Source organism: Mesoplodon densirostris, chromosome 5 (genome assembly GCF_025265405.1).
Source record: "Mesoplodon densirostris isolate mMesDen1 chromosome 5, mMesDen1 primary haplotype, whole genome shotgun sequence".
NCBI lineage: Eukaryota > Metazoa > Chordata > Mammalia > Artiodactyla > Ziphiidae > Mesoplodon > Mesoplodon densirostris.
The window spans coordinates 119,059,976-119,085,266 of NC_082665.1; the positions used below are offsets into that span (position 1 = coordinate 119,059,976).

At 40.4% G+C, this 25,291-nt stretch overlaps 1 protein-coding gene across 2 annotated transcripts in view; it reads left to right on the forward strand.

Moving 5' to 3' along the window:
- Positions 1-1,250: 1,250 nt before the first annotated feature.
- OSBPL11 (oxysterol binding protein like 11) overlaps positions 1,251-25,291 on the forward strand; it is a 100,134-nt gene continuing 76,093 nt past the window's right edge. For both annotated transcript variants that reach the window (XM_060099408.1, XM_060099409.1), the window contains exon 1: positions 1,251-2,145. In XM_060099408.1, coding sequence (XP_059955391.1) covers positions 1,955-2,145 — 191 coding nt within the window. In that variant the 5' untranslated portion in view covers positions 1,251-1,954. The remainder of the gene's footprint in view (positions 2,146-25,291) is intronic.

The following is a 25,291-nucleotide window of genomic DNA, read 5'->3' on the forward strand; positions in this document are numbered from 1 at the left end:
AGGTTGTGGACATTTACGCCTATGTTTTTCTTTTAAGGGTTTTATTGTTTTAGCTCTTACATTTCTGTCTTTCATACACTTGGAGTTAACTTTTGTGTGTGGTGTGAGGTAGGGGTCCAATTTTATTCTCTGTATGTGAACAGCCAGTGTCCCAGCACCATCTGCTGGAAAGAATAGAGAGATCTTTTAAAAACATAGGTCAGATCACAATCCTCCTTTATTAAAATTTTCAATGATTTTCCATTGCACTTACAATAAAATCCAAATTTCTCTGCCTATCTCTTCACTTTCATTTCACACCACCCTCTTATTCACCATGCTCCAGGTCCCAGGTCTCTCATCTCCCCAAATAAGTAAAGCTTGCTATTCCCTTAGCTTCCTCACGTTTCTTTATTCTCTCACTTTAAATGCCATCTCCTCATAGATGACTTTCCTTAACTGTTCTTTCTAAAGTAAGTTCTCTATTCCATCTCGCTTATTTTCTATATCATCTTTTATTTTCCTCATGTCCTTAATTACCTGTATATCTGTATCTACTTTATTATGTTATTTACTTTCTTTGAGTAATACTTCTTTGCCTCTGCCATAGCGTTTCGCATATGGTGTACATTCATTCAATTGTTAGAAACTATTATTTACAATTAGAAGGGACTTTAGAAATCACCTAAACACTCTTATTTTACAAATGCAAAAATCTAGGTCTAAGGAGGGTGAACGAGTTGTCTGAGGTCAGAAGGAATACTTTGATATTTTGATACCGAGAGCTCTAATTTCCAGGACAGTTTCTTTTTCATTTATAACACTGATTTGCCTTACGCCAATATCATGCTTTTTTTTTTTTCAAAATAACTAAAATGAAGAAATGGTTTTGTAATTCCTTATAGAAATGATATTATTTTTCTAAGCTTTTTTGCTACAATGACTGAAATGGGCCCTCAAATGGAAGGCCTGGCCCGGGTTAGGAAGGCCGGAAGTCACCCTCCAGTAGGGCACTAACTCCTTTGTTTCCCCCTCCTTGGTTGTCCCACCGCCTCCTCCGTCTGCTGCCCACCGCCTCCCTTTCTTCGGAGTCCGCCGCCCCAGCACAACCATCGCCGAGGCTCCGCCCCCTTCAGGGCCCCGTGCCCTGCTCCAAGATGGCGCCAGGAGCTTCTGCTCTGGGGGAAGTGAGCTCACGCTACTCCGGAAGGGAAGTGGCGGGGGAGAGAGCAGGCGGGCGGGTGACCAGCCGGGGGGCTGTGGGTGGGGTGTCGGCCGCAGCTGTGGCTTTCACATTTGGGCTGGAGAGAGGGCCAGGGACTTGTCCCGCCCCTGGGAACCCAGTCGAGGGCCCAGGGCCGGGGGCGTTGGAGGAAGTCGCCCCGAGCGGCTCGCCTCTACCTGGAGGCGAGGCGACCCTGGGAGCCGGCGTCCCGCCCTCGGCGGCCTCCTTCTCCGACCCTCCTCCCGGGCTGCCCGCGGGCGGCTCCAGCTCTTTCTCGAGGGCTGCGGCGGGAACCGCCGAGCGGGCTGGACCGGACCCTCCCGCTGAGGACCGGCCGGAGGAGCAGAGGGAGCGCGGCGGGTCAGTCCGTCAGCGCAGAGGTCAGGCCGCGGGTTCCCGTCCGTGGTCCGTCCTTCGCCCAGCACTCCTGGCTAGTGTCCGCGACCTCCCCACGCTGCTCCTGCTTTTCCTTTGAGCATGCCACCAAATCCTCTGGCAGGGTGATTTTTTTTTCTCCTTACTTTTGCCCGGAAGGAGATATATATTGAAAGGACATCTGTCCTCATCGCTACCCCTCTCCTCTTAAAAGTTTTCCTTCAGGGGGAATGCTTGTATTCCTCCCCTGGACCATTTGATGATTACTACTGCAGCCGTCGTCTGATTTAGCAACTGGGATCACCTTCAGATCAGGTCTTAAATCTTATCATTTACAAAATTCCATAGTTGTTCTCTCCCGCCCAAGAAGGGCAAATGGACTTTGGAGTTAAGATGCAGGGGGGTGAACCAGTGTCAACAATGAAAGTCTCCGAGAGCGAAGGAAGGCTGGAGGGCCTGGCCACCGCGGTGACCCCGAACAAGAACAGCATTAACAGCAGCTGTGGGGGTGGAAGCAGCAGCAGCGGCAGCAGCCGAGGCGGCAGTGCCAAAGGCTGGCAGTACAGGTACGGCCCTTTCTCCACGGTGATAGCCTGAGGTCGGGGTGTGCTGGAGTCTGCATTCCTGCAGGTGCTGAAGGATGATGTTTTTTCACTAACTTCAGAAGTAACTAACACATTTCATTTGGACCTGGGGTCTCATCTTTATTAGCAAGATTTAATTCATTCATTTCTCCATTCATTCAACAGGTATTTATAGAAGGCCTTTTGGAGAACACATAAATGTATCCCTGAACTTCCTCTACGACTCTAGAGCTAATTTTTTCTCTGATTTGATTCTGTACTCACTTTTGTTTTTCCTATATTGTAATTTGTTTACCATAAGTCTGCCTCCCTTGCTTGCTTGTTGAGGGTAGGGACTGTTGAACTCAGCTCTCTCCAGAGGCTAGCAAATGCTAGGTGCTCAAAACATGTTTATCCAGTGATGGATGGAATCATTCAATCAGAAAAGATTGTTGCCCTCATGGTGTTTGCGATTTAGAAGGAGAGATGTACATAAATAACCTGAATGCAGAGGCAAAAGTACAACTGCTAGCGCCTCCGAAACTCTAAACTAGTGAGATGTTTCAGTTTGACTCGATCAGGCCACTCACACCTCTCTGTCTTTGAGAGATTCTACATTTATTAATTTTCATTGATATGAATGAAAAACTGAAGGAACAGGAAGTGAGTACTGGAGAAGCAATGATAGTTTTATTTTTTGTTTTTGATATGTAAAGGATAGGTGGGTATAACCATCCAGAATCTTTTTTTCCAAATTGAGAAATATTTGACATGTAACATTATATTAGGTTCAGGTGTACAACCTAAAGATTTGATATTTGTTTGTATTGTGGAATGATCACCCCAATAGATCTAGTTAACATATGTCACCACACAGAGTTAATTTTTTTAAATGAGAATTCTCTTAGCAACTTTCTCATTTTTAAAAAATATTTATTTATTATTTATTTATTATTTTATTTATTTTTGTCTGCGTCGGGTCTTAGTTGCAGCGCGCGGGACCTTCGTTGAGGCGTGCGGGCTCTTCATTGCAGCACACAGGCTTCTCTCTAGTTGTGGTGCGTGGGGCTTCCTCTTCTCTAGTTGTGACGCGCAGGCTCCAGGGTGCACATGGGCTCTGTAGTTGTGGTGCGTAGGTTCCAGAGTGCGTGGGCTCTGTAGTTTGCAGCACGCAGGCTCTCTAGTTGAGGCACACCAGCTCAGTAGTTGTGGCACGTGGGCTTAGTTGCCCCATGGCATGTGGGATCTTAGTTCCCTGACCAGGAGTTGAACCCGCGTCCCCTGCATTGTAAGGTGGATTCTTTACCACTGGACCACTAGGAAGTCCCAACAACTTTCAAATATTTGATACAGTATACGGTATCTATATGGTATCTATAGTCACCATGCTGTACATTACATTTCCAGGACTTATTTATTTTATAACTGGAAGTTTGTACCTTTTCATCACCTTCACCCATTTCACCCACCCCTCCCTCTGGCTACCCTCAATCTGTTCTCTACATTTATGAGTTTTGTTTTTTATATCCCATATATAAGAGAGATAACACAGTATTTGTCTTTTCTCTGTGACTTATTTCACTTAGCATAATGCCCTCAAAGTTCATCCATGTTGGTGCACATGGCTAGATTTCCTTCTTTTTTATGGCTGGATAATATTCCATTGTGTATATATACCACATTTTCTTTGTCCAATCATCATTGTCCATCTGATGGACACTTAGGTTGCTTCCATGTTTTGGCTATTGTAAATAACACTGCAATGAACATGGGGGTCCAGATATCTTTTTGAGTTAGTGTTTTCCTTTCCTTCAGATAAATACCTGGAACTGGAATTGCTGGATTATTCAGAATCTTAAGAATGAATGAAATTGGAATATCTCATGGTATTGGAACTATAGGAATGAATTCTTAAATTTTGGTTAACTGACTGCCTGTGTGCTTAGCTCTCGGTTCTTTTTAGCTTTTGTGCTGTTTGTAGTTGTGAAATTTGAAAGGGATTAAAGTCAAGATTTCATGAAGGATATACATTTATCATGAATAATATCCATACATGTGAAATATGCAGGACTATATTAACACACAGAAACAAAGTGTAGAAGATTATAACTTTTTATTGATAAGTGATTATATGACAGGAAAGTATATTTGTTACTGTGAGATGTCTAGGTTCACTTTTGGAATGCATGATGCTTTTTCTTTGTGGTTTAAGACTAACCATATAAAATTATCAATAACTTGGCAGGGTTATTTTGATATGACTTAAGGAAGCAAGATAAAATAATATTTCATGTAGCCAGAGGTGAGTCTTCTGACATCCTCAGCTCTTTGAAACCCAGTCTTAATTGAATTAAAAAGTGAAACAGGTTTCTTAACACTGTCATAAAGCCATATACTTTACTCCTATACTTTGATTCAGGACCCTATTATCCCTTACTTAGGGTATTATTTACTGGTTATATAATTTTCAAACTAGAATCTGTTGGAAGCACAAATGAAAAAAGTTATCAGGGGAAGTGTAACAGGAAATGGCAACTGACAGCATAGGACAGTCAAAGATTTGAAAAGTTAACATGCAGACTAAGCTGTATTACTTCCTAGTAATGCAATCATAGTTACAATGACCTTAAGTCATCCAGAAAAGCACAGTCTGTTTAAGCAAAGAGCTGTAAGATACAGTGGTGAACAATTTCAAGGAAAATAGCTAAAACTTTTTAAAAATACTTAAGTATCTGGAAAATTCAGTTATGTGGAAATCTTCCCCAAGGATGCAGATATATAACACATTACTGCATTTACACACTGACATATCTCTTTACTTAAATGAGGCTTGTTCGAAGCTAATCCTTCAGCCTACCTCTCAATCGAATTTGTCCCCTTGTCCTCTACGACACTGATCAAACAATTTTATCCATTGTCCTGCATTGCTCCTTCTTCCCTGGCTTCTTCCTGTGAGGCCCAAAGCTCTAGACTTTAAAAACAGCAACAATAATGAAAACTTACCTAAATCCTTTCCCCTTAAAAACAGTTTACATTCAAACTGCCTCCATTTCCTTAACCCTCATTTATTGCTCAACCCATGACAGTTGGCTCTGTCCTTACCAAGGATATGAGTAAAAAATGATGAATGTTTTTAGATTCCTATTCCAGTTGATATCTCTGTATCCGTTATTATTCTTTTCATGACTTTTTTGACATTACTTTCTTTTGGTTTCTCCTTTATTGCTCTAACTGTCATGTAATTGTTCCTTTTTCATTTCTTTTGTTGGCTCTTTTCCTTTAGAAGCTGGTGTGATACTTCATCATCTTCTGTTCTTAAGCTCATGTTTTCTGTTTGTTATCTCAGTCTTTTCCATGGCCTCAACAGCTCTCTCTGTAACTTGAGAGCCGTAAATTCAACTGCTTACCTGTAATTTGCTACTCTCCCGTTTTAAAAAATGGAGATTTCAGGTTATGTCTTAGGGAGTGGTTGAAATTTAGTAAAGACTGTGGTTCAAACCCTGGGCTTTGGCTTTGCAGACTTAGAAAATTAATTAGCATAATGTTTTCAAGGTTTATAAATGTTGTCACATATATCGTTACATTTTTCCTTTTTGTGGCTGAATAATACTCCACTTATGTATATACCATGTTTTGCTTATCTCTTCATCAGTTGATGAACATTTGGGTTGTTTCCATTTTGTGGTTATTATGAACAATGCTGCTTTGAACATTTGTGTTCTAGTTTTGTGTGGACATGTGTTTTCATTTCTCTTAGATATATACCTGGGAGTGGAATTGCTGGGTCATGTGGTAACTGTTTAACTTTTTTTTTTTAATTTATTTTATTTTTGTGTGTTTGTTGCTGCATGCAGGCTTTTCTCTGGTTGCGGCAAGCGGGGGCTACTCTTCGTTGCTGTGCGCGGGCTTCTCACTGCAGTGGCTTCTCTTGTTGCAGAGCATGGGCTCTAGGCGCGCGGGCCTCGGTAGTTGTAGCACATGGGCTCAGCAGTTGTGGCTCACGGGCTCTAGAGCACAGGCTTGGCAGTTGTGGTGCACAGGCTTAGTCGCTCCGTGACATGCGGGATCTTCCTGGACCAGAGCTCGAACCCGTGTCCCCTGCATTGGCAGGCGGATTCCCAACCACTGCGCCACCAGGGAAGCCCCTGTTTAACTTTTTGAGGAACTGTCAGACCATCTTCCAAAGCTGCTGCACCATTTTACCTTCTTATCAGCAGTGTGTTAGGGTTTTAATCTCTTCATCTTCTCATCAACACTTGTTATTGTCTGTCTTTTTGGTTTTAGCCATCCTAATGGGTATGAAATGGTGGTGGTGGTGCACTGTGGTTTTGAATTGCATTTCCCTGATGACTAATAATGCTGAGTATCTTCATGTACTTACTGGTCATTTATCTTCTTTGGAGAGATGTCTGTTCAGAGGTTTTGACCATTTTGTTTTTAATTGAACTATAGTTGGTTTACAATATTGTGCTAGTTTCAGGTATACAGCAAATGTCAGAGAGATATAGATATATATAGATATATAGATATATAGATATAGATAGATAGATATAGATATATATCTCAGATTCTTTTCCATTATAGGTTGTTACAAAACATTGAATATAGTTCCCTGTGCTATGCAGTAGGTTCTTGTTGTTTATTTTATATATAGTAACTTGTATCTGTTAATCCCAAACTCCTAATTTATCCCTTCACCCTTCCCCTTTGATAATCATAAATTTGTTTTCTATGTCTGTGAGTCTATTTCTGTTTTGTAAATAAGTTCATTTGTATCTTTTTTTAGATTCCACATATAAGTGATATCATATGAGATTTGTTTTTCTCTGCCTGACTTACTTCACTTAGTATGATAATCTGTAGGTCCATCCATGTTGCTGCAAATGGCATTATTTTTTTGTATGGCTATGGCTGAGTAGTATTCCATTGTATATATGTACCACATCTTCTTTATCCATTCATCTGTTGATGAACGTTTAGGTTGCTTCCATGTCTTGGCTATTGTAAATAGTGCTGCTGTGAACACTGGGGTGCATGTATCTTTTTGAATTAGAGTTTTGTCTTTTCCGGATATATGCACAGGAGTGAGATTGCTGGATCATATGATAACTCTACTTTTAGTTTTTTTTAAAATAAATTTATTTTATTTTATTTTTATTTATTTTTGGCTGTGTTGGGTCTTTGTTGCTGTGCGCGGGCTTTCTCTAGTTGTGGCGAGTGGGGGCTACTCTTCGTTGTGGTGCGCAGACTTCTCATTGCGGTGGCTTCTCTTGTTGCGGAGCACGGGCTCTAGGTGCATGGACTTCAGTAGTTGTAGCACGCGGATTCGGTAGTTGTGGCTCGCGGGCTGTAGAGCGCAGGCCCGGTAGTTGTGGCACACGGGCTTAGTTGCTCCATAGCATGTGGGATCTTCCCGGGCCAGGGCTCGAACCCGTGTCCCCTGCATTGGCAGGCGGATTCTTTTTTTGTTTTTTTGTTTTTTGTTTTTTTGGTGCCGAAACCCGGGAAGCAGGCGGATTCTTAACTACTGCACCACCAGGGAAGTCCCGGCAGGTGGATTCTTAACCACTGTGCTACCAGGGAAGCCCCTATTTTTAGTTTTTTAAGGAACCTCTGTACTGTACTCCATAGTTGCTACACCAACGTACATTCCCACCAACAGTGTAGGAGGGTTCCCTTTTCTCCACATCCTCTCCAGCATTTATTATTTGGAGACTTTTTGTTGATGTCCTTTGGCCATTTTTAATTTGGATTTTGGGGTTTTTTTTTTGAGTTGTAAGGGTTCTTTATGTATTCTGCCTACAATTTCTTTATCAGATATATGATTTGCAAATATTTTCTCCTGTTCTGTGGGTTGTCTTTTCACTTTTTTTTTTTTTTTTGCCATGCCACGTGGTTTGCCAGATCTTAGTTCCCCAACCAGGGATTGAACCCGGGCCCATGGCAGTGAAAGCACCGAGTCCTAACCACTGGGCTGCCAGGGAATTCCCATCTTTTCAATTTCTTGATGAAATTACTTTCAGCACAGAATAATAGAAAATATTAGAAATAATAGAAAATTATTTTTATGAATATTTGTTTTCATTTAGTTTTAAGATGATTTGGTGGTTTTATGTTTAATTATGTTAATTATAATTAATTATGTTTAATTTTAATCCACCTGGCGTTTATTTAGAAATATATGAGATAGTGTGTTATCTATTATTGTGTTACAAATTATCCCCAAATTAAACAGCAGTGTATTTTTGTCTCACAGTGTCTGTAGGTCAGTAATGTCTGTGCAGCATTGCTGGGTGGTCTGGTTCTGGGTCTTCCACAAGGCTACAGTCATCTTGAGGCTCAGCTGGGAAGGATCCACTTCCTGGCTCATTCTTGTGGCTCTTGGCACAATTCAGTTCTTTTGGCCTGTTGGAAACAGACCTCAGTTCCTCATGAACTGACCACTGGTGGCCCCCTTTGGTTCCTGGCCACATGGGCCTCTCCACGGAGCATCTTACTACTTGGCAGCTTGTTTCATCAGAGTGAGGAAGTGAGAAGAGAGTGCTAGCAAGAAGGAAGTCACAATCTTTCGTAACCTAGGCATGAAAGTGAAGTCACATCACTTTTCACTATTCATTAGAAGAAAGATGAGGTTCAGCTCACACAAAGGTGTGAATACCAGCAGGTAGGGATCAATGCAAGCCATGCAAGAAGGTGCCCGTCAGAAATGTTAGTATGAATGGACTCAAGATTGTCATCTATGATTGAGATAGATTTGACAAGTACACAGTTGGAAGTAAAGCTGAGAGTTGGAGGCTGAATTTGACTGTTGGGGAATAAGAGGAGCTACTTGGAGATCAGTTGCAATGACTTAGACATGAGCTAATAAAGGGAAGGTGTTAGTAGGCTGGAAAAGAAGGAAATCATTAGAGGAAGAGTGACAGACCTTGGTGGTTGATTAGGTGATTGAGTAGAAGGTAGTAGTGAGGGAAGGAAGTAAAAATTGACTTCAGTTATCCAGATATAAAACTTTGAAAAGTCTATAGGAGAAATAGATTTGGGGGAGTCAAATGATGCATTTGCTTTTAGGTATGTTCAGCTTAAGTTGCCAGAATGTTTAAGTGACCTTAGAGATATGGTGCATTAGAAATGTAGATAATTGCCTTTGTAGTATCCAGAATGTTTTTACTTCTGTTATCGCATTTAATCCACTTGGATGAAGATAGGGCATCTAAGGCTTCATTATCCCCATTTTACAGTTGAAGAAAACGGAAATCAAAATGAGTTGGCCAAGGTTATATAGCTAGTAAGTGAAAGAACTTTTATTCCTAGGTAGTTATTTGCATAAAGGTATTAAAAGTAGATGAGCTGTCTAAAGGAATGAATAATTACTGATAAATAATTAGTTTAGAACATGGTGGTTTCATCATTTACTAGTGTTTTAACTCATGCAACAAATACTTTTGAGCGTTTACCATGTGTGAAGCCCTCTGTTAGTTAATTCCAAATTAACGTGTGCTCTCAGAACAATGAAAGTAGGGACCCCAAGGCTTGGTTTGGGAGGGTCATGAAAAAGAATCAGAAAAGGGAAGAGCGTCAATTACATTTGCAAAATATGTCATGACAGACTTTTTTAAAACCAAAGCTGAGATGTGCATTTATTAGATTAGCCTTAAATTTTCTTCTTTCCAGAGTAATTTATACTCATATGATTTACATTCACCGTTTAAAATAAAAATAGATTTCTTTTTTTTAGATTCCTTAATTCTAGATCCTTCTTTCCTTTTTCATAGTAACGTTCAAAGTTTATAAAATGTGGGTGTTTCCATTATTTTTCTTCATGTCAGCTTTCAGAAAAAATTTCAAATCTGCAAATCTGCCACTTGTTTATTTAAAATGGACAGATGAGAACTACCCAGAGGACGAATTGAGAAGCAAATTGGGGTGTATGATGGGCCTGCTTTTTCCTCTTTGGGACTCTGTGCTAGCTAACCTCTGTTAACAAACAGACAGATCTCTTTTCCTCATCATCAGATAGTATGCATTTCAGTAAATGAGTAGAAGTCTGCAAATGTATAGTATAGAAATAATTTTTGTGGTCAGACCTGGTATCTTCCACTCTAAATACTCTGTTACAGGGGAAAGTACCCATTTGCAAATGGGGAAATGACATTTGCCTAAACATAACCTAATGTTTGCTGTGTTTGAGATTTTACCACTTCTTTTGAGGTTGATTTGAAGAAAAAGTCATAAATGTTTGCTTTTTTCTCTGTAGGGGTTAAAGGGAAGTTGGATCTATATTTCTGTACCCTAGATTTTGTTTTCCTATCTGAAATCTGCTACAGATGATAATAAAAACAAGGGAAAGACAACTTATAGGCATGAAACTGAAATCAGTAAAATACTGTTCCAAAAATCTAGTGAGAACTCTACCAAGCCTTGAACAAGATTTTGGTTTGTTATGGTATACTGTGATTTCTTATATTTTTGCTTTATGAGTTTAAATATAATCCATTTGAGTTCATATTTTCCTAGAAGTGATACTGTATTAAAACTATACAAAGAGGGGACTTCCCTTGTGGTCCAGTGGGTAAGACTCTGCGCTCCCAATGCATGGGGCCCGGGTTCGATCCCTGATTGGGGAACTAGATCCCACACGCATGCCACAACTAAGGAGTCCGCATGCCCGCAACTAAAAGATCCCACATGCTACAACGAAGATCCCATGTGCAGCCTAAATAAATAAATAAATATTTTTTTTAAAAAACCCAAAACTATGCAAACAACTTAATGTTAGAACATACAAATTCGTTATTTTTTTAGTATTTTCTGAATAAGTCACGTAATTTAGGTCCCAGAAGTAATTGTCCATCAAATAGACTTGTGGGAAATTATGTCTTTTGTTTTTGGTTTTGAATATAGTAGAGATAGCAGGGCCCATGGTGTAATGGTTAGCACTCTGAACTCTGGGAATAGTGGAGAATATTCTTGATATAAATTATACTACTTTGACAGAGGGAAAATCTTTCCTAGCTAAGAATCTTCCACTGTACTGATTTTGTTTAATAAAATGATTTGTGTCCAGACTTGTTCAGGTTTAACTTAAAACTAAATTGCCTGATTAAACAGTCACATTAGTGTTTTGGCATTACCATCTGGGTTTTAGGACAATTTATAGAGTAGTTTAGTTTGCTGGTGAAAGAAAGGATTTTCTTTTTGGTTAATAAGGTATTGTAACAAAACATGATTTCCCACCTGGAGTTTCCCTGTACTTGAGTTTGGCTGCCATTGTGGTTTGCTTCCATTGCTACTATTGAGGTTGGCTGGAAGGTCCCTGGAGGGGTAGACTGAAGTCTATGGTTGCTACTGGCTGTAGCTGGAAACCTTAGTCAGAGGGATAGAAGGGAGAGAAAAAGAAAAGGAACAGGAGGGAAAGCAGGGACAGAAAAAGGACATAGCAAAGAGAGACAGAGGGAGAGAGAGGGAGTGAGGGAGGGAAGAAAGGGACAGAACGAAAATGATATAAATGGTGAGATGAAATGCCACCAGTGTTGCTTCTGGAACAGATTTCCTAACCTTGATAGAGGCCTTTTTAATATACTGCCTGGGGCTTCCCTGGTGGCGCTGTGGTTGAGAGTCCGCCTGCCGATGCAGGGGACACTGGTTTGTGCCCCGGTCCGGGAAGATCCCACGTGCCACAGAGCGGCTGGGCCTGTGAGCCATGGCTGCTGAGCCTGCGTGTCCGGAGCCTGTGCTCCACAACGGGAGAGGCCACAACAGTGAGAGGCCCGCGTACAGCAAAAAAAAAAAAATATATATATATATATATATATATACTGCCTGAGCCTATACCCTTAATTCTATAAAGAATTACTTGTTTCACAATTTTGTAGATGTTTCACATTATAACTAACATAAATGAAAAGTATTTTTCATTTAATTTTGGGGAATAGATAATATGTTCACTTGATCCCAAAAAATATTAAAAGGTGTGTAATGAAAATCTTCCTTCTCCACCTGCTCAGGACTCCTTCCACCTAAAAATAGAGGGTACACACTCTTGGCTTCCTGTGTGTGCTTTCAGAGATTTTTTAAAAAAAGAATTAAGTAAATACAATATACATTTGCCCCACTTTTAATTGTATCACAAGTGATATCCTACTGTGTGTGTGGATGTATACACACACATATATGTATGTAATGTTAGTTCAGGCTCTCATAACAAAACACTGTACTCTGGGCAGCTTAAACAACAAATGTATTTTCTCACAGTTGTGGAGGCTGAAGTTTTGAGATCAGGGTGCCAGCATTGTCACGTTCTGGTGAGGGTGTCTTCCAGGTGTGCAGATGACCTTCTTTTCACTGTGTCCTCACATGGCAGAGGAGTGGGCTGGGGGGGTTCTCACTGTGTGCTCACTTGGCGGTGGCGGGGGACGGGAGTGGAGAGAGAGAGGTTGAGAGAGAGAGGCGCGAGAGAGCTCTCTGTTTTTTCTTGTAAGGGCACATCTCATCATAAGGGCCCCAGTCGGTACCTAAGCATCTCCCAAAGGCCCCATCTCTAAATACCGTCACATTGGGCGTTAGGACTTCAACATATGAATTTTGTAGGGACACAATTCAGTCCACCTTTAATAAGTTCCCTGTCGATGGACATTTAATTTGTTTCCAAAATTTTGCCGTTATAAATAATGATGCAATGAATAACCTTCTGCACATTTCACAAGCATATGAATATATCTTTGGGAAAAATGCCCAGGAGTTGGAATTACTGAGTCAGTTTGTAATTTTGATAGTAGTTATCATCAGATTTCTCCTCATTGGGGTGTACAGTGGCAATGATTGAGTGCTTATTTCCCATCAGCCTCATCAGTGTAATGTGTTATTAGATTGGCAAAAATCTAAAAGTTTAATAGGTTAAAAAATGGTACTTCAGTGTAGTTTTAATTTGATTCTTATTTTTTTAATTATGAGTGAGGTTTTAGTATTAAATTCTTTTTTTTTTTTTTTTTTGTGGTATGCGGGCCTCTCACTGTTGTGGCCTCCCCCGTTGCGGAGCACAGGCTCCGGATGCGCAGGCCCAGCGACCATGGCTCACGGGCCCAGCCGCTCCGCGGCATATGGGATCCTCCCAGACCGGGGCACGAACCCGTATCCCCTGCATCGGCAGGCGGACTCTCAACCACCGCGCCACCAGGGAGGCCCTAGTATTAAATTCTGAATGGGATTTTTTTTGCAGAAAAATTTAACAGGTTTATTTATGATTATAATAAAGTTGAACTGCTGAAACTTGTTTACTGAAACATTCTGAGTTGCATTAATGCTTTATGTCCCCACATTTGTTGTTGTTGTTGTTGTTGTTGTTTTTTGCAGTACGCGGACCTCTCACTGTTGTGGTCTCTCCCGTTGCGGAGCACAGGCTCTGGACGCGCAGGCTCAGCGGCCATGGCTCACGGGCCCAGCCGCTCCGCGGCATGTGGGATCTTCCCGGACCGGGGCACGAACCCGTGTCCCCTGCATCGGCAGGGGGACTGTCAACCACTGCGCCACCAGGGAAGCCCTATGTCCCCACATTTATATTAAAAATTCAGGGACTTCCCTGGTGGCTCAGTGGATAAGAATCCGCCTGCCAATGCAGGGTACATGGGTTCAAGCCCTGGTCCGGGAAGATCCCACATGCAGTGGAGCAACTAAGCCCGTGAACCACAACTACTGAGCCTGCGTTCTAGAGCCCATAAGCCACGACTATTGAGCCCTCGTGCCACAACTACTGAGCCTGTACTCTAGTGCCCATGTGCCACAACTACTGAAGGCCACACGCCTAGAGCCCGTGCTCCACATCAGAAGCCACTGCAAGGAGAAGCCCGCCCACTGCAACGAAGAGTAGGCCCCCTGGTCGCCACAATTAGAGAAAGCCTGCACGCAGCAACGAAGACCCAATGCAGCCAAAAGTAAATAAAATTAAATCATTTTTAAAAAATCACACACAAATGAAAATGGAAAAACTGCCAATACCTGATTACTGTCCCCTATTTTTCCACTAGCAATCATATACTTAAGTACCTTTTGACCCCATGGGAAGAAAATATCTAACGTTCAGAACTACCAGTAACAGGAAGAAGAGGATTTTTTTCTTTTAGAAGAATGAAAGGTTTCCCATCATAGTGGATTCTTAAGCATGTTCTCCATGTATGCGGCATGCTAGCTGGATGTCTTTTTTTTTTAATGAATAAATCCTTTCTGCAATTAACAGCTACTTTTTTTAAAAAATAAATTTATTTTATTTTTGACTCTGTTGGGTCTTCCTTGCTGCGAGCGGGCTTCTCATTGCAGTGGCTTCTGTTGTTGCGGAGCACGGGCTCTATGCACGCAAGGTTCTGTAGTTGTGGCTCGCAGGCTCTAGAGCGCAGGCTCAGTAGTTGTGGCGCACGGGCTTAGTTGCTGCAGGGCATGTGGGATCTTCCCGGACCAGGGCTCGAACCCATGTCCCCTGCATTGGCAGGTGGATTCTTAACCACTGTGCCACCAGGTTGGCATAATTGTTATGGCATGGATAGCACACGGGTTGGTGTTTCCAAAAAGGCCAACCAGATAGGCCTAACTTGCCTCCTGCAAAGCACCAGTAGCTGCACTGTGGAAGTGCAGATCTACTTTGAAGTCCTGAGCAATTTCCCGCACCAGAGGCTGGAAGGGAAGTTTGCCAATCAGAAGTTCACTGGACTTCTGATAATGTCTGATTTCACCGAGTGCCACAGTACCAGGCTTGTAACGATGAGGTTTCTTCACACCTCCAGTAGAGGGCGCACTCTTGCGAGCGGCTTTTGTAGCCATGCTTCCTGGGTGCTTTACCACTGGTGGATTTGCAGGCAGGCAGCTTTGTACGAGCCATGGTATAGAGACCTCTTACTTACCCACCTTCTCCTTTGGCTGGTGCTCAACAAGCTAGAACTGGCGCTGGTGTTGGAGAGCGACGGCCTCTGAGTGGGATTTTATCCTGTTTTGTTATCATGGTAAATCGTGAATTAGTTTAAATCAGCAATTGGGAAAAGTCTATACAAAATATACTTATGCCTTTACAATTTTTTTTCTTATTGTACTCTTGGTAGCTCAGAATCATGGCTTCATCTTAGAGTGTACATTATATGTTTTGAAGTCATATTTTTAAAATTTCATGTGATTTTATAGTTATACAAGATATGGAATCATTTGATTATACAGATTTGTAATTGGGAGGTAATCCACTTCCTAGTAGTAATAGGGAGTTTGAAATTATGATGAAAATATTATTTAAAAAGATTATTTATTTAGTTTTTTGGTTGTGCCAGGCAACATGCAGGGTCTTAGTTCCCTGACCAGGGGTTAAGCCTGGGCCCTTGGCAGTGAGAGCGTGGAGTCCTAACCACTGAACTGCCAGGGAATGCCCAGATTTTTCTTTTATTTAAGTAGTAGAATGAACTTTTAAAAGTTTGTGTTGTTTTTTGAATAATTAATATTTATAGGTTCTTGAAGGAAAAAAACTTGAGCGTTTGAATTTGTTGTTACTTAGGTAATAAGTGTAAAATTTTCAAAAGAAGAATCAACTCTTTAGTCAGGTTATATATATATATGTATATATATATGAAAATGAACATTGCTTGGTGCTTCTTGTGTGGTTGTCACCTTTTTTTCCCCCCTTTTTATTCAAATATGGAGGAAGGGAAATGGTTTTCTGCTTTTTCTTTATACTTTAATTTGGAAAGAATTAACACAAGGGAAGAAAACATTCTTTCTTGAATTATAATATACAGACAGAAATTAAATGTTACTCTAAATGTATTTTTGGAACCAAGTATGGTTTAAAGCCAGAGAGAGGTACATACAAAAAGAGAAAGAGAGAATAGGCATACAGATAGGGAGGGTGGCAGTGGACTTTAGTACCCTGCTGTTCTCTTGGTCTGTGCTGTCTTGGTCTCATTGAAATAGCTTACTGCGAAGACCTTTTGAGAGTATATGGGGGATAAGTAAATGCTACTATGTGAACAAGAAAAAATTTCCTACTTTTCTCTAAAAATTTTAAATGTGAAATATGATGTTGCTCTTATTTGCAAACTTTACTTCTGAAATAATTTTCTTTTGAGAAAAAACCTTTAGAATTTTGAGTAATGAGTAATGTACACACATTTTAGATTGAAAGGGTCATCTAACTAAAGCATGAGAAAACTGAGGCCCAGAGAAATTAAGTGATTTGGTCAGCGTCATTCATGGTGTTAGTCAGTGGGAATGTCAGAACTAGGTCCTGTATCCATCCCTTTTAGGTGTGCATTCCACAGTATAACACTACCTCACACTTAAGCTTTAGAAACTTAATTTTGAACATAAGCGGTATTGAAAAGCCCACTAGTAATGTCTGAAAATCCTGTTTATAGGTAAAAATTCACCCTATTTTTGTTGGCCAACAATGGTGCTATAGGCTGGTATGAGAAAACTGGCCCTATTTTTGTACTGAAAGGTGGGAGTTATATTAGTTGTAGCCTTTGGAGAGCAGGTTGGCAATATCTATAAATATTAAAAATGCATGTACTTTTCACCTAGCAATTTCATTTTTTGCAGATGTACTCAAAGATATATGTGTAACTTGTTTTGTTACAGTATTGTTTGTAATAATAAAAGCCTGGAAGCAAATGTCTATCACTAGGGGGACTAGTAATACTGCTTTGCAATGGATTACTGTGCAGATGCTGAGAATGAATTAGACCAAAATGAAATCATCCCTAAGAAAACTGAAAAAAGCAAGGTACAGTGTATGTAATCTTAACCAATTTTTTTTTTTGGCTGCACCGGGTCTTAGTTGCAGCACGTGGGCTCTTTGTTGAAGTGTGTGGGATCTTCAGTTATGGCATGTGAACTCTTACTTGTGGCATGTGCAATCTAGTTCCCTGACCAGGGATCAAACCTGGGCCCCCTGCTTTGGGAGCACGGAGTCTTAGCCACTGGACCACCAGGGAAGTCCCTAATCACAACCATTAAAAAAAAAAAAAAGTGTGTGTGTGTGTGCTCGTGTGTGCACGCGCACACTTGTAGGTACATAGAATATCTCTGAAGAGATACATAAAAAGTTGAGAGAAGTGCTTGTCTCTGAGGAGGGGAACTGGTGGCTGGAAGACAAGGTTGGATAAGAAATTTTTGACTGTAGGGACTTCCCTGGCAACTAAGCCCATGCACCACAATTACTGAAGCCCGCGTGCCTAGAGCCTGTGAGCCACAACCACTGAGCCCGCATGCCACAACTACTGAAGCCCATGCACCTAGAGCCTGTGCTCTGCAACAAGAGAAGCCACCGCAATGAGAAGCCTTCGCACCACAACGAAGAGTAGCCTCCGCTCGCTGCAGCTAGAGAAAATCCGCGCATAGCAACACAGACCCAATGCAGCTAAAATAAATAAATAAATAAATTTATTTTTTAAAAAAGGAAGGAAACTTTTCAGTATATGTATGTAATACTCATTAGGAGACAGTTCTTAATGGGTCTCTCAGGTTTCTGCCTGTGTTGTTAGCAGAGGTACTGACTCTCCTTTGTTCTTTACTGTTTTTTCAAAAATATTTGTATAGCAAACAGTCTTGAAGGATAGAGATATTATTTCCCTCCTGAGCAAAAGTCAGGTTTGTTTACTGTCCAATATAATAAACATAATGTCTCCTTGCCATGGAGGTCAGGTAGACTTACTGTCCTTAAAAGATTTGGGTTCCCTACACTCAGGGTTCCTTTTCTGTACAGCAACCTACCACATGTGCAGGCATCTCCTGCCCTCTCTGCATTGCCCCGTGTGATTGGGCTGATGATCTGTATACTGATATTGCTGTGACTACTGAAGTCTTTTGTCTCTGACTTAGGAGTTTCATGTATCCTGCCAGCATCCATGAAACTGGCAAGCTAACTGGTTAGCTTACAAATAGGGTGACATCTCAGACCCTTCATAGTTCTTGACAAAATACTTACTGGAAAAATACAATAATTATTTTTTTAAATAAATAAGTGGGAGACTTAGGGCTTTTTAGGTCCCATCATTCTGACTTGAAAATGTCAGCCTGACAAGGTAAGAGACATCTAAAGAACTGATCTAGAAAATGAGCCCTTTCCCCACAGAGGAATCGACTCCCTGGAGTGGGAGAAAACCAATACTTGCTGAGCATTTACCATGTTGAAAGGTACTTCAAATATATTTGGGTTGAAATACATTATCTCTTCCTATTTCCTCATTATAAATCCGAAGTTAGGTGTTCTTATGCGCATTTACAGATAAAGACACATAGGACCAGATGTGTTACTTGTGTAAAGTCACACTGGGATTCAAACCTGTGTTTGTGTTAAGCTCATGCTTTTCCCATTATAATAAACCACTTCCTAACTTTCTGGAAGCGTTAGAATTGACTTTCTGCTTTTCCATGTAGAAGTTTCTTCTGTCGCATCTTCAAATGGCCAGTTATCTGCATGAGGGATTTCTCAAATTTAGTTGTCTGTAACAATCAGATTATATATTGGACTTCTTCTGTTTTTGGTCTGTATAGGCAACCATTTTACAGCTTTGCTTCTCAAACTTTCTTCATGAAATCTCTCTTAACTGCATAAGACAGTAGGTACCCCCAGTGGATGCAGTTTGTGATTTAAAGCAGCCCAAGGCTGATATCACTTTCTTGGGAGTTATCTGTAGTATCTTCAGAATTCATGAGGATTTTATATTCTACTCTGTAATATATTTGTTATTGGGTTTTTCAGAGGTCTATAAATAATATCATGAGTTCAGGACCAGTTGAGAAAGAGAACATTAGGGATCAGACAGGATGCAATCAAATTGTCAGGTTATTTTTTTATTGTGGTAAAATGTACATATCATAAAATTTACCATTTTAACCCTTTATAAGTATACAGTTCAGTGGCATTAAATATATTCACATTGTTATGCAACCATCAGCACTATTCATTCCAGAATTTTTTATCATCCCAAACTAAAACTCTGTACCTATTAAATAATAACTCCTCATCCACCCCACCCCCCCAACCCCCTGGCAACCACTATTCGGCCTTCTGTCTCTGATTTTGACAAATTTAAGTACCTCATATAAGTGGGATTTGTCTTTCTCTATTTTTTTTTTGCGGTGCGCAGGCCTCTCACTGTTGTGGCCTCTCGCGTTGCGGAGCTCAGGCTCTGGATGCACAGGCTCAGCGGCCATGGCTCACGGGCCCAGCCGCTCCGCGGCATGTGGGATCTTCCCGGACCAGAGCACGAACCCGTGTCCCCTGCATCAGCAGGCAGACTCTCAACCACTGCGCCACCAGGGAAGCCCTGTCTTTCTCTTTTGATTTACTTCACTTAGTACGATAACCTCTAGGTCCATCCATGTTGCTGCAAATGGCATTATTTCACTCTTTTTAATGACTGAGTAATATTCCGTTGTGTGTGTATTTGTGTGTGTGTGTGTGTGTGTGTGTATCTCACGTCTTCTTTACCCATTCATCTGCCTGTGGACATTTAGATTGTTTCCATGCCTTGGCTATTGTAAATATTGCTGCTATGAATATAAGGGGTGCATGTATCTTTTCGAATTATAGTTTTCTCTGGGTATATGCCCAGGAGTGGGATTGCTGGATCATATGACAACTCTATTTTTAGTTTTTTGAGGAACCACCGTACTATTTTCCATAGTGGCAGCACCAATTTACATTCCCACTAACAGTGTAAAAGGGTTCCCTTTTCTCCACACCCTCTTCAGCATTTATTATTTGTAGACTTTTTGCTGATGTCCGTTCTGACTGGTATGAAGTGGTGTTTTGATTTGCATTTCTCTAATAATTAGCGATGATGAGCATCTTTTCATGTGCTTATTGGCCATCTGTATGTCTTCTTTGGAGAAATGTCTTTTTAGGTCTTCTGCCCATTTTTTGATTGGGTTGTTTGTTTCTTTGTTATTGAATTGTAGGAGCTGTTTGTATATTTTGGAAATTAAGCCCTTGTCGTTCGTGTCATTTGCACATATTTTCTCCCAGTCCCTAGGTTGTCTACTAGGCAAGAACTATCCTCCAAAAAGGCTTAGCTTTGGTTCATTACCTTGTAACATAAATAGCATGAAGGGAGGGAGCAGTCTGCTTATGGTTTCCTTTGCTGTGCTAAAGCTTGTAAGTTTGATTAGGTCCCATTTGTTTGTTTTTGCTTTTATTTCTATTGCCTTGGGAGACTGACCTAAGGAGACATTGGTATGATTTATATCAGAATGTTTAGCCTATGTTCTCTTCTAGGAATTTTATGGTGTCTTGTGTTATATTTAAGTCTTTAAGCCATTTTGAGTTTATTTGTGTGTATGGTGTGAAGGTGTGTTCTAGCTTCATTGACTTACATGGGACTATCCAGTGTTTCTACCTTTTGGCTGTTGTGAATAATGTTTCTGTGAACATTTTTATCTGTTGGAGTTCTTGCTTTCCTTCTTTTGTGTATATACCCAGAATTGTAATTGCTGGATCATATAGTAGTTCTATGTTTAACTTTTTTTTAAATTTTTTAAATTATTTTTAATTTTTTTTGCCTTATGCGGGCCTCTCACTGTTGTGGCCTCTCCCCTTGCGGAGCTCAGGCTCCGGGCGCTCAGGCTCAGTGGCCATGGCTCACGGGCCTAGCCACTCCGCGGCATGTGGGATCTTTCCGGACCGGGGCACAAACCCGTGTCCCCTGCATTGGCAGGTGGACTGTCAACCACTGTGCCACCAGGGAAGCCCTATGTTTAACTTTTTGAGGAACCATGATGCTGTTCTCCACAGTGGCTGCACCATTTTACAGTTGCACCAGCAATGCACAAGAGTTCTAATTTCTCTACATCTTTACCAACACTTGTTATTTTCTGTTTTGTTTGGTTTGTTTTGGTTTTGGTTTTGATAATAGCCATACTAATGGGTGTGAAGAAATTGTTTTATTACCGGAAAAACTCACTGAAGAAAGTGCCTTTAACATGGGTTAAATAGGTTAGCTAATATTTCACCCTGTAATTAGTCATGCCTATCCACCTCGTCACAAGCAGCTTGAAATACTCAGGTCTTATTTCCATCAGAGCAGATGAGAATATCTTCTCTGGGTAGGCAGGCAGATACAAAGAAGAGAGCCCAGAACGGGCTGGGCCATTCATTCATACCCAGCTGTGGAAAGAGTGAGGGGAAGGCTGGGGAGAGAAGGACAGGAGCTCTCTGGAGAAGTCCTCCTCATGGAAATATGTGAGGAGGGAGCAAGTTTCTTAACATTTATGTAAGTTTTGACATTAAAAAGGCTTTAACTTCTTATAGTCAAGTAAATTTGCTCTAGAAAGATAGTCTAGTTTTACCCTGTTCTCCTAGCCACCTAGCCCAGTTTTGGATATGTGTAACCTAATTTGAGAAGTAAGGGCTTTTAGGAAACACAGTTCTACATCCCAAAAGAGCAATGCTCATATAGTCACATGGGAAAGTTTTAAAAATTTTAATCCGTACCTATCAGTAAGTATAAATAGCTCTGTGCCTGGACTGTCCCACCTAGTTAATGTAATTGAACATTTAAAAAATGTTTTATTTGATTATAAAAATAATATATTAAAATTGGAAAATGTGAAACAGTAAAGGGAGCAAATTAAATCATCCATAATTCTTCCATCCAGTGATAACCACAGTTAACTGTTTTGTGTACTTTTGTTCTGTGCATATATTTTACACACTATATTAAATTCTGTAACCTGCACTTTTAGTGCTATTAATAAGCGTTTCCCCATGTTGTTAGAAACTCATAAACATTTTAATTGGTGAATACTGTTCTATCATATTTCTTAATCATTTTCTTTTTTTTTTTTTTTGCTGTACACGGGCCTCTCACTGTTGTGGCCTCTCCCATTGTGGAGCACAGGCTCCAGACACGCAGGCTCAGCGGCCATGGCTCACGGGCCCAGCCGCTCTGTGGCACATGGGATCTTCCCAGACTGGGGCACGAACCCGTGTCCCCTGCATCGGCAGGCAGACTCTCAACCACTGCGCCACCAGGGAAGCCCTCTTAATCATTTTCTTAATGCCTTTCATTTAGCTTATTCGTTTTTCTTCCTTTCCTCTCCATTCATTTCCTTGTCTCTCCACTTTATTTTTTTTACTATTATAAATAGTGCTACATTGGACATGTTTGCATATTATGTTTGTCTACATTTCTAATTGTCTGTCTGGATACCTAGAAGTGAAGTTCTTGGACCAAAGAACATTAACATCTTTAAAATTCTTAGCAGAAGGTAGGGAGTCTCCCTTGACTTGTATACTTTTTGGTATAGATTAAGACACAGTTGAAATTAGAATTAATTTTAGGTGGGATTTATTTGAGTATACAGGCTGTGAATTGAGTTGTTGTTGATGTTTTTTGTTTTTTTGTTGTTGTTTTGTGTTTTTTTTTGCAGGCTACTCAGTTGTCTTGTGGTTTTATAGAAAAATTCTGCTTCTGTCTTCCCATTGCCTAATTCATTCAGTGGAGATGTATTGAGCACCTGTTTATATCCCAGGCTATACACTAGGTGCTGCGTGGACTGCTAGGATGAGTAAGAAGCAGTCACTGCTCTGTGGAATATCTTTTTACAGCGCCAGGAGGTACATGTGTTGCAGTCATTCCCATCTGTTGTCAGTTGCTTTTTCCTCAGCTAAGCAGACTGCTCCCTCCCTTCATGCTATTTGTGTTACAAGGTAAAGAACCAAAACTAAGCCTTTTTGGAGGATAGTTCTTGCCTAGTAGAAAGCAGGAATTTTGAACTGTGGCTTGACTGGCACCTCCTTTACTACAGCTTGCATAAATTTCTGCCTGTAATTAAATGCCTTAAGGTATCAATCTCTAATTCCTCTACCTGCGCTCTGGAGCCCACCTCTCCCCCATTTCCCTCTATCTCTCTCCTGAGTTGTGGTGAGCCTTTTTCTCGTTACTGTATCCTGCCTGTCAGGCACTTACAACTACCGTTGCCTTAAGCCCATAATATCACCTTAACCACTTCTCTTTCTCCCAGTCTCTCTTCAGTTATTGCCATCTGGCTCTGCCTTCATCATTAAATTGGAACTGTTATCTCTTGGTTGTTAAATCTTTTTTTTTTTTTTTTTGCTGTGCCTCATGGCTTGTGGGGTCCTAGGGGCCACAGCAGTGAAAGCACTGAGTCCCAACCTCTGGACTGCCAGGGAATTCCCTTGGTTGTTAACTCTAATAGAAACTTCTCAGTCTTCATCTTCCTTCACCCCTCAATAGTATTAAACATTCTTGACCAAAAACTTACTTGAAATATTCCTGATTTTCTTCCTACTACTCATCCTACGTATCTCCTCTCTGTACTCCTCTTGCCTTTAAAACTTTTCCTTGGGGTCTCTCTTAGACTCTGTCCTTTCTCTTGTCATTTTATACTACTTCCTAGGTGATTTTATTTACTCTCCTCATTTCAAATACCACTACATGCTTATATGCTGATCACTACCAAAATCTGTATGTTCAATCCAAATTATGCTACCTTATTGCATATCTCCCTGTGGGTCCCTTAAATTCAACATGTTAAATTGTAACAAATCCAAAACTTCCTTTATGATCCCCATAAAGGCGTTCGTTCGTATCTACACAGTTGTGCCAGCTGGAAATCTGGGTGTTCCCCTTGTCCCTTCTCTCTCACTCTCATTCTCATTCCACATCTGATAAGTCAAGTCCCATCGTTTCAACCTGATCACTGTTGAATCCTGTATCTTTGTTTAATGAATCCTGTGTCTTTAACACAGGATTCTACCCTTTCTACAAATGAAAAAACTACCCTTTTCATTTGTATGACAGCTAAAAGCAGAGAGTCCCAGTGGGTCACTGTCTTTTTCTTCAAGGAGGTATATTTTTCTTATATTAGGTAATGGATTTGGGATGGAGAGGAATCGCCTTTTTTACTTCCCCATCCTTTTCCGTGGATTTTCAGAGTGCTTTGCATTTAGAAGGTACTGAGCAATAGTGTTGAACTGAAATAAAAGGATGTGAAACTGTTAAAAAAGTAGCTTAATTTTATTTTATTTTTTCATTTTAAAACTATGTATAATTTTCACATATTTAATTTTATATATTATTTTATTTTGTTTTTATTAAAAGAGAAATAAATGCTTAACATTTAAAAATAAATGAAGAAAGAAAATCAGTGAAGAATAGAACAGTCTCTGTGGCTTCCAAGGTTCTTGCTGTTTCTCTACATATAATATTGATCGGAACCTCTGTTCTCAAAATACAGGGTTTAGTCTACCTGGGTCTAACCATGGAAACAGACTTTTTAAACTGAATTCAGTGTTGGTGAAAAAGTAGTTTAATTTTAAAAGCTTCTACATATCTTCCTTAAGTCTGATAAAGAAGGGTTAAGAAATGTGTGTTATAGTAATGAAGAGTTAGGAATTGAAGCAGTCATTGTTAAGATACCTAGGAGGTGATGAACCTCAAATTAAATAGAATAATGCCACTTGGCATATAGTTCAGTTAACTGTATTTATAGACTATCAGCTTCTAGCACTAATTTCAATAAAATGTTAACAAGATCAGAATATACGCAATTTGTTGAGTGGTGAAGTTGCTGAAGGACTGAAGAAGAAATTAACTTTTTCATAGCTTATTTTTCTGTGTATTAGTCTTTTGGACCGTCATCTCTAATTCATAGAACACAGAATATTAGTATGATGTAATCAGATATGTGGTATATTCCCACTTTAACAACTAGGTTTTATTCATATTAACAGGTAAATCTTCTATTAAATTTCCACATTTTAAATAGGAGCAAAGCATGAGTGTTAGAAGTACTACATAATAACTATAAGGAAGTAGAGAGAAGAAAGGAGAGGGAATCCGAAAGATGTTCGCTCACAGAGCTTTTTATGCTGGCCACCAGATGGCACAGTGGTTCCGCATCAGCTGGTTGCACTGACTAGAGAAGGGGAAGGATGAGAGAGGGACAGTGCAACCAGCTGTTCCAAGAATGGATTGCTCTTCAATTGGTTCTTTGTAACCTCAGATGTCTGTTTTCTGTAGTAAAAGCAGGCCAGCAGTTTATAAGTACATATTTGAATTTGTTTCTTTTGAAGCTGGCTTTATGCTACTACCAAATGAACCATGTCAGTATCCCTCTTGTGATTTTTGTGAGAAGGTTAACTCTTTAGATACAA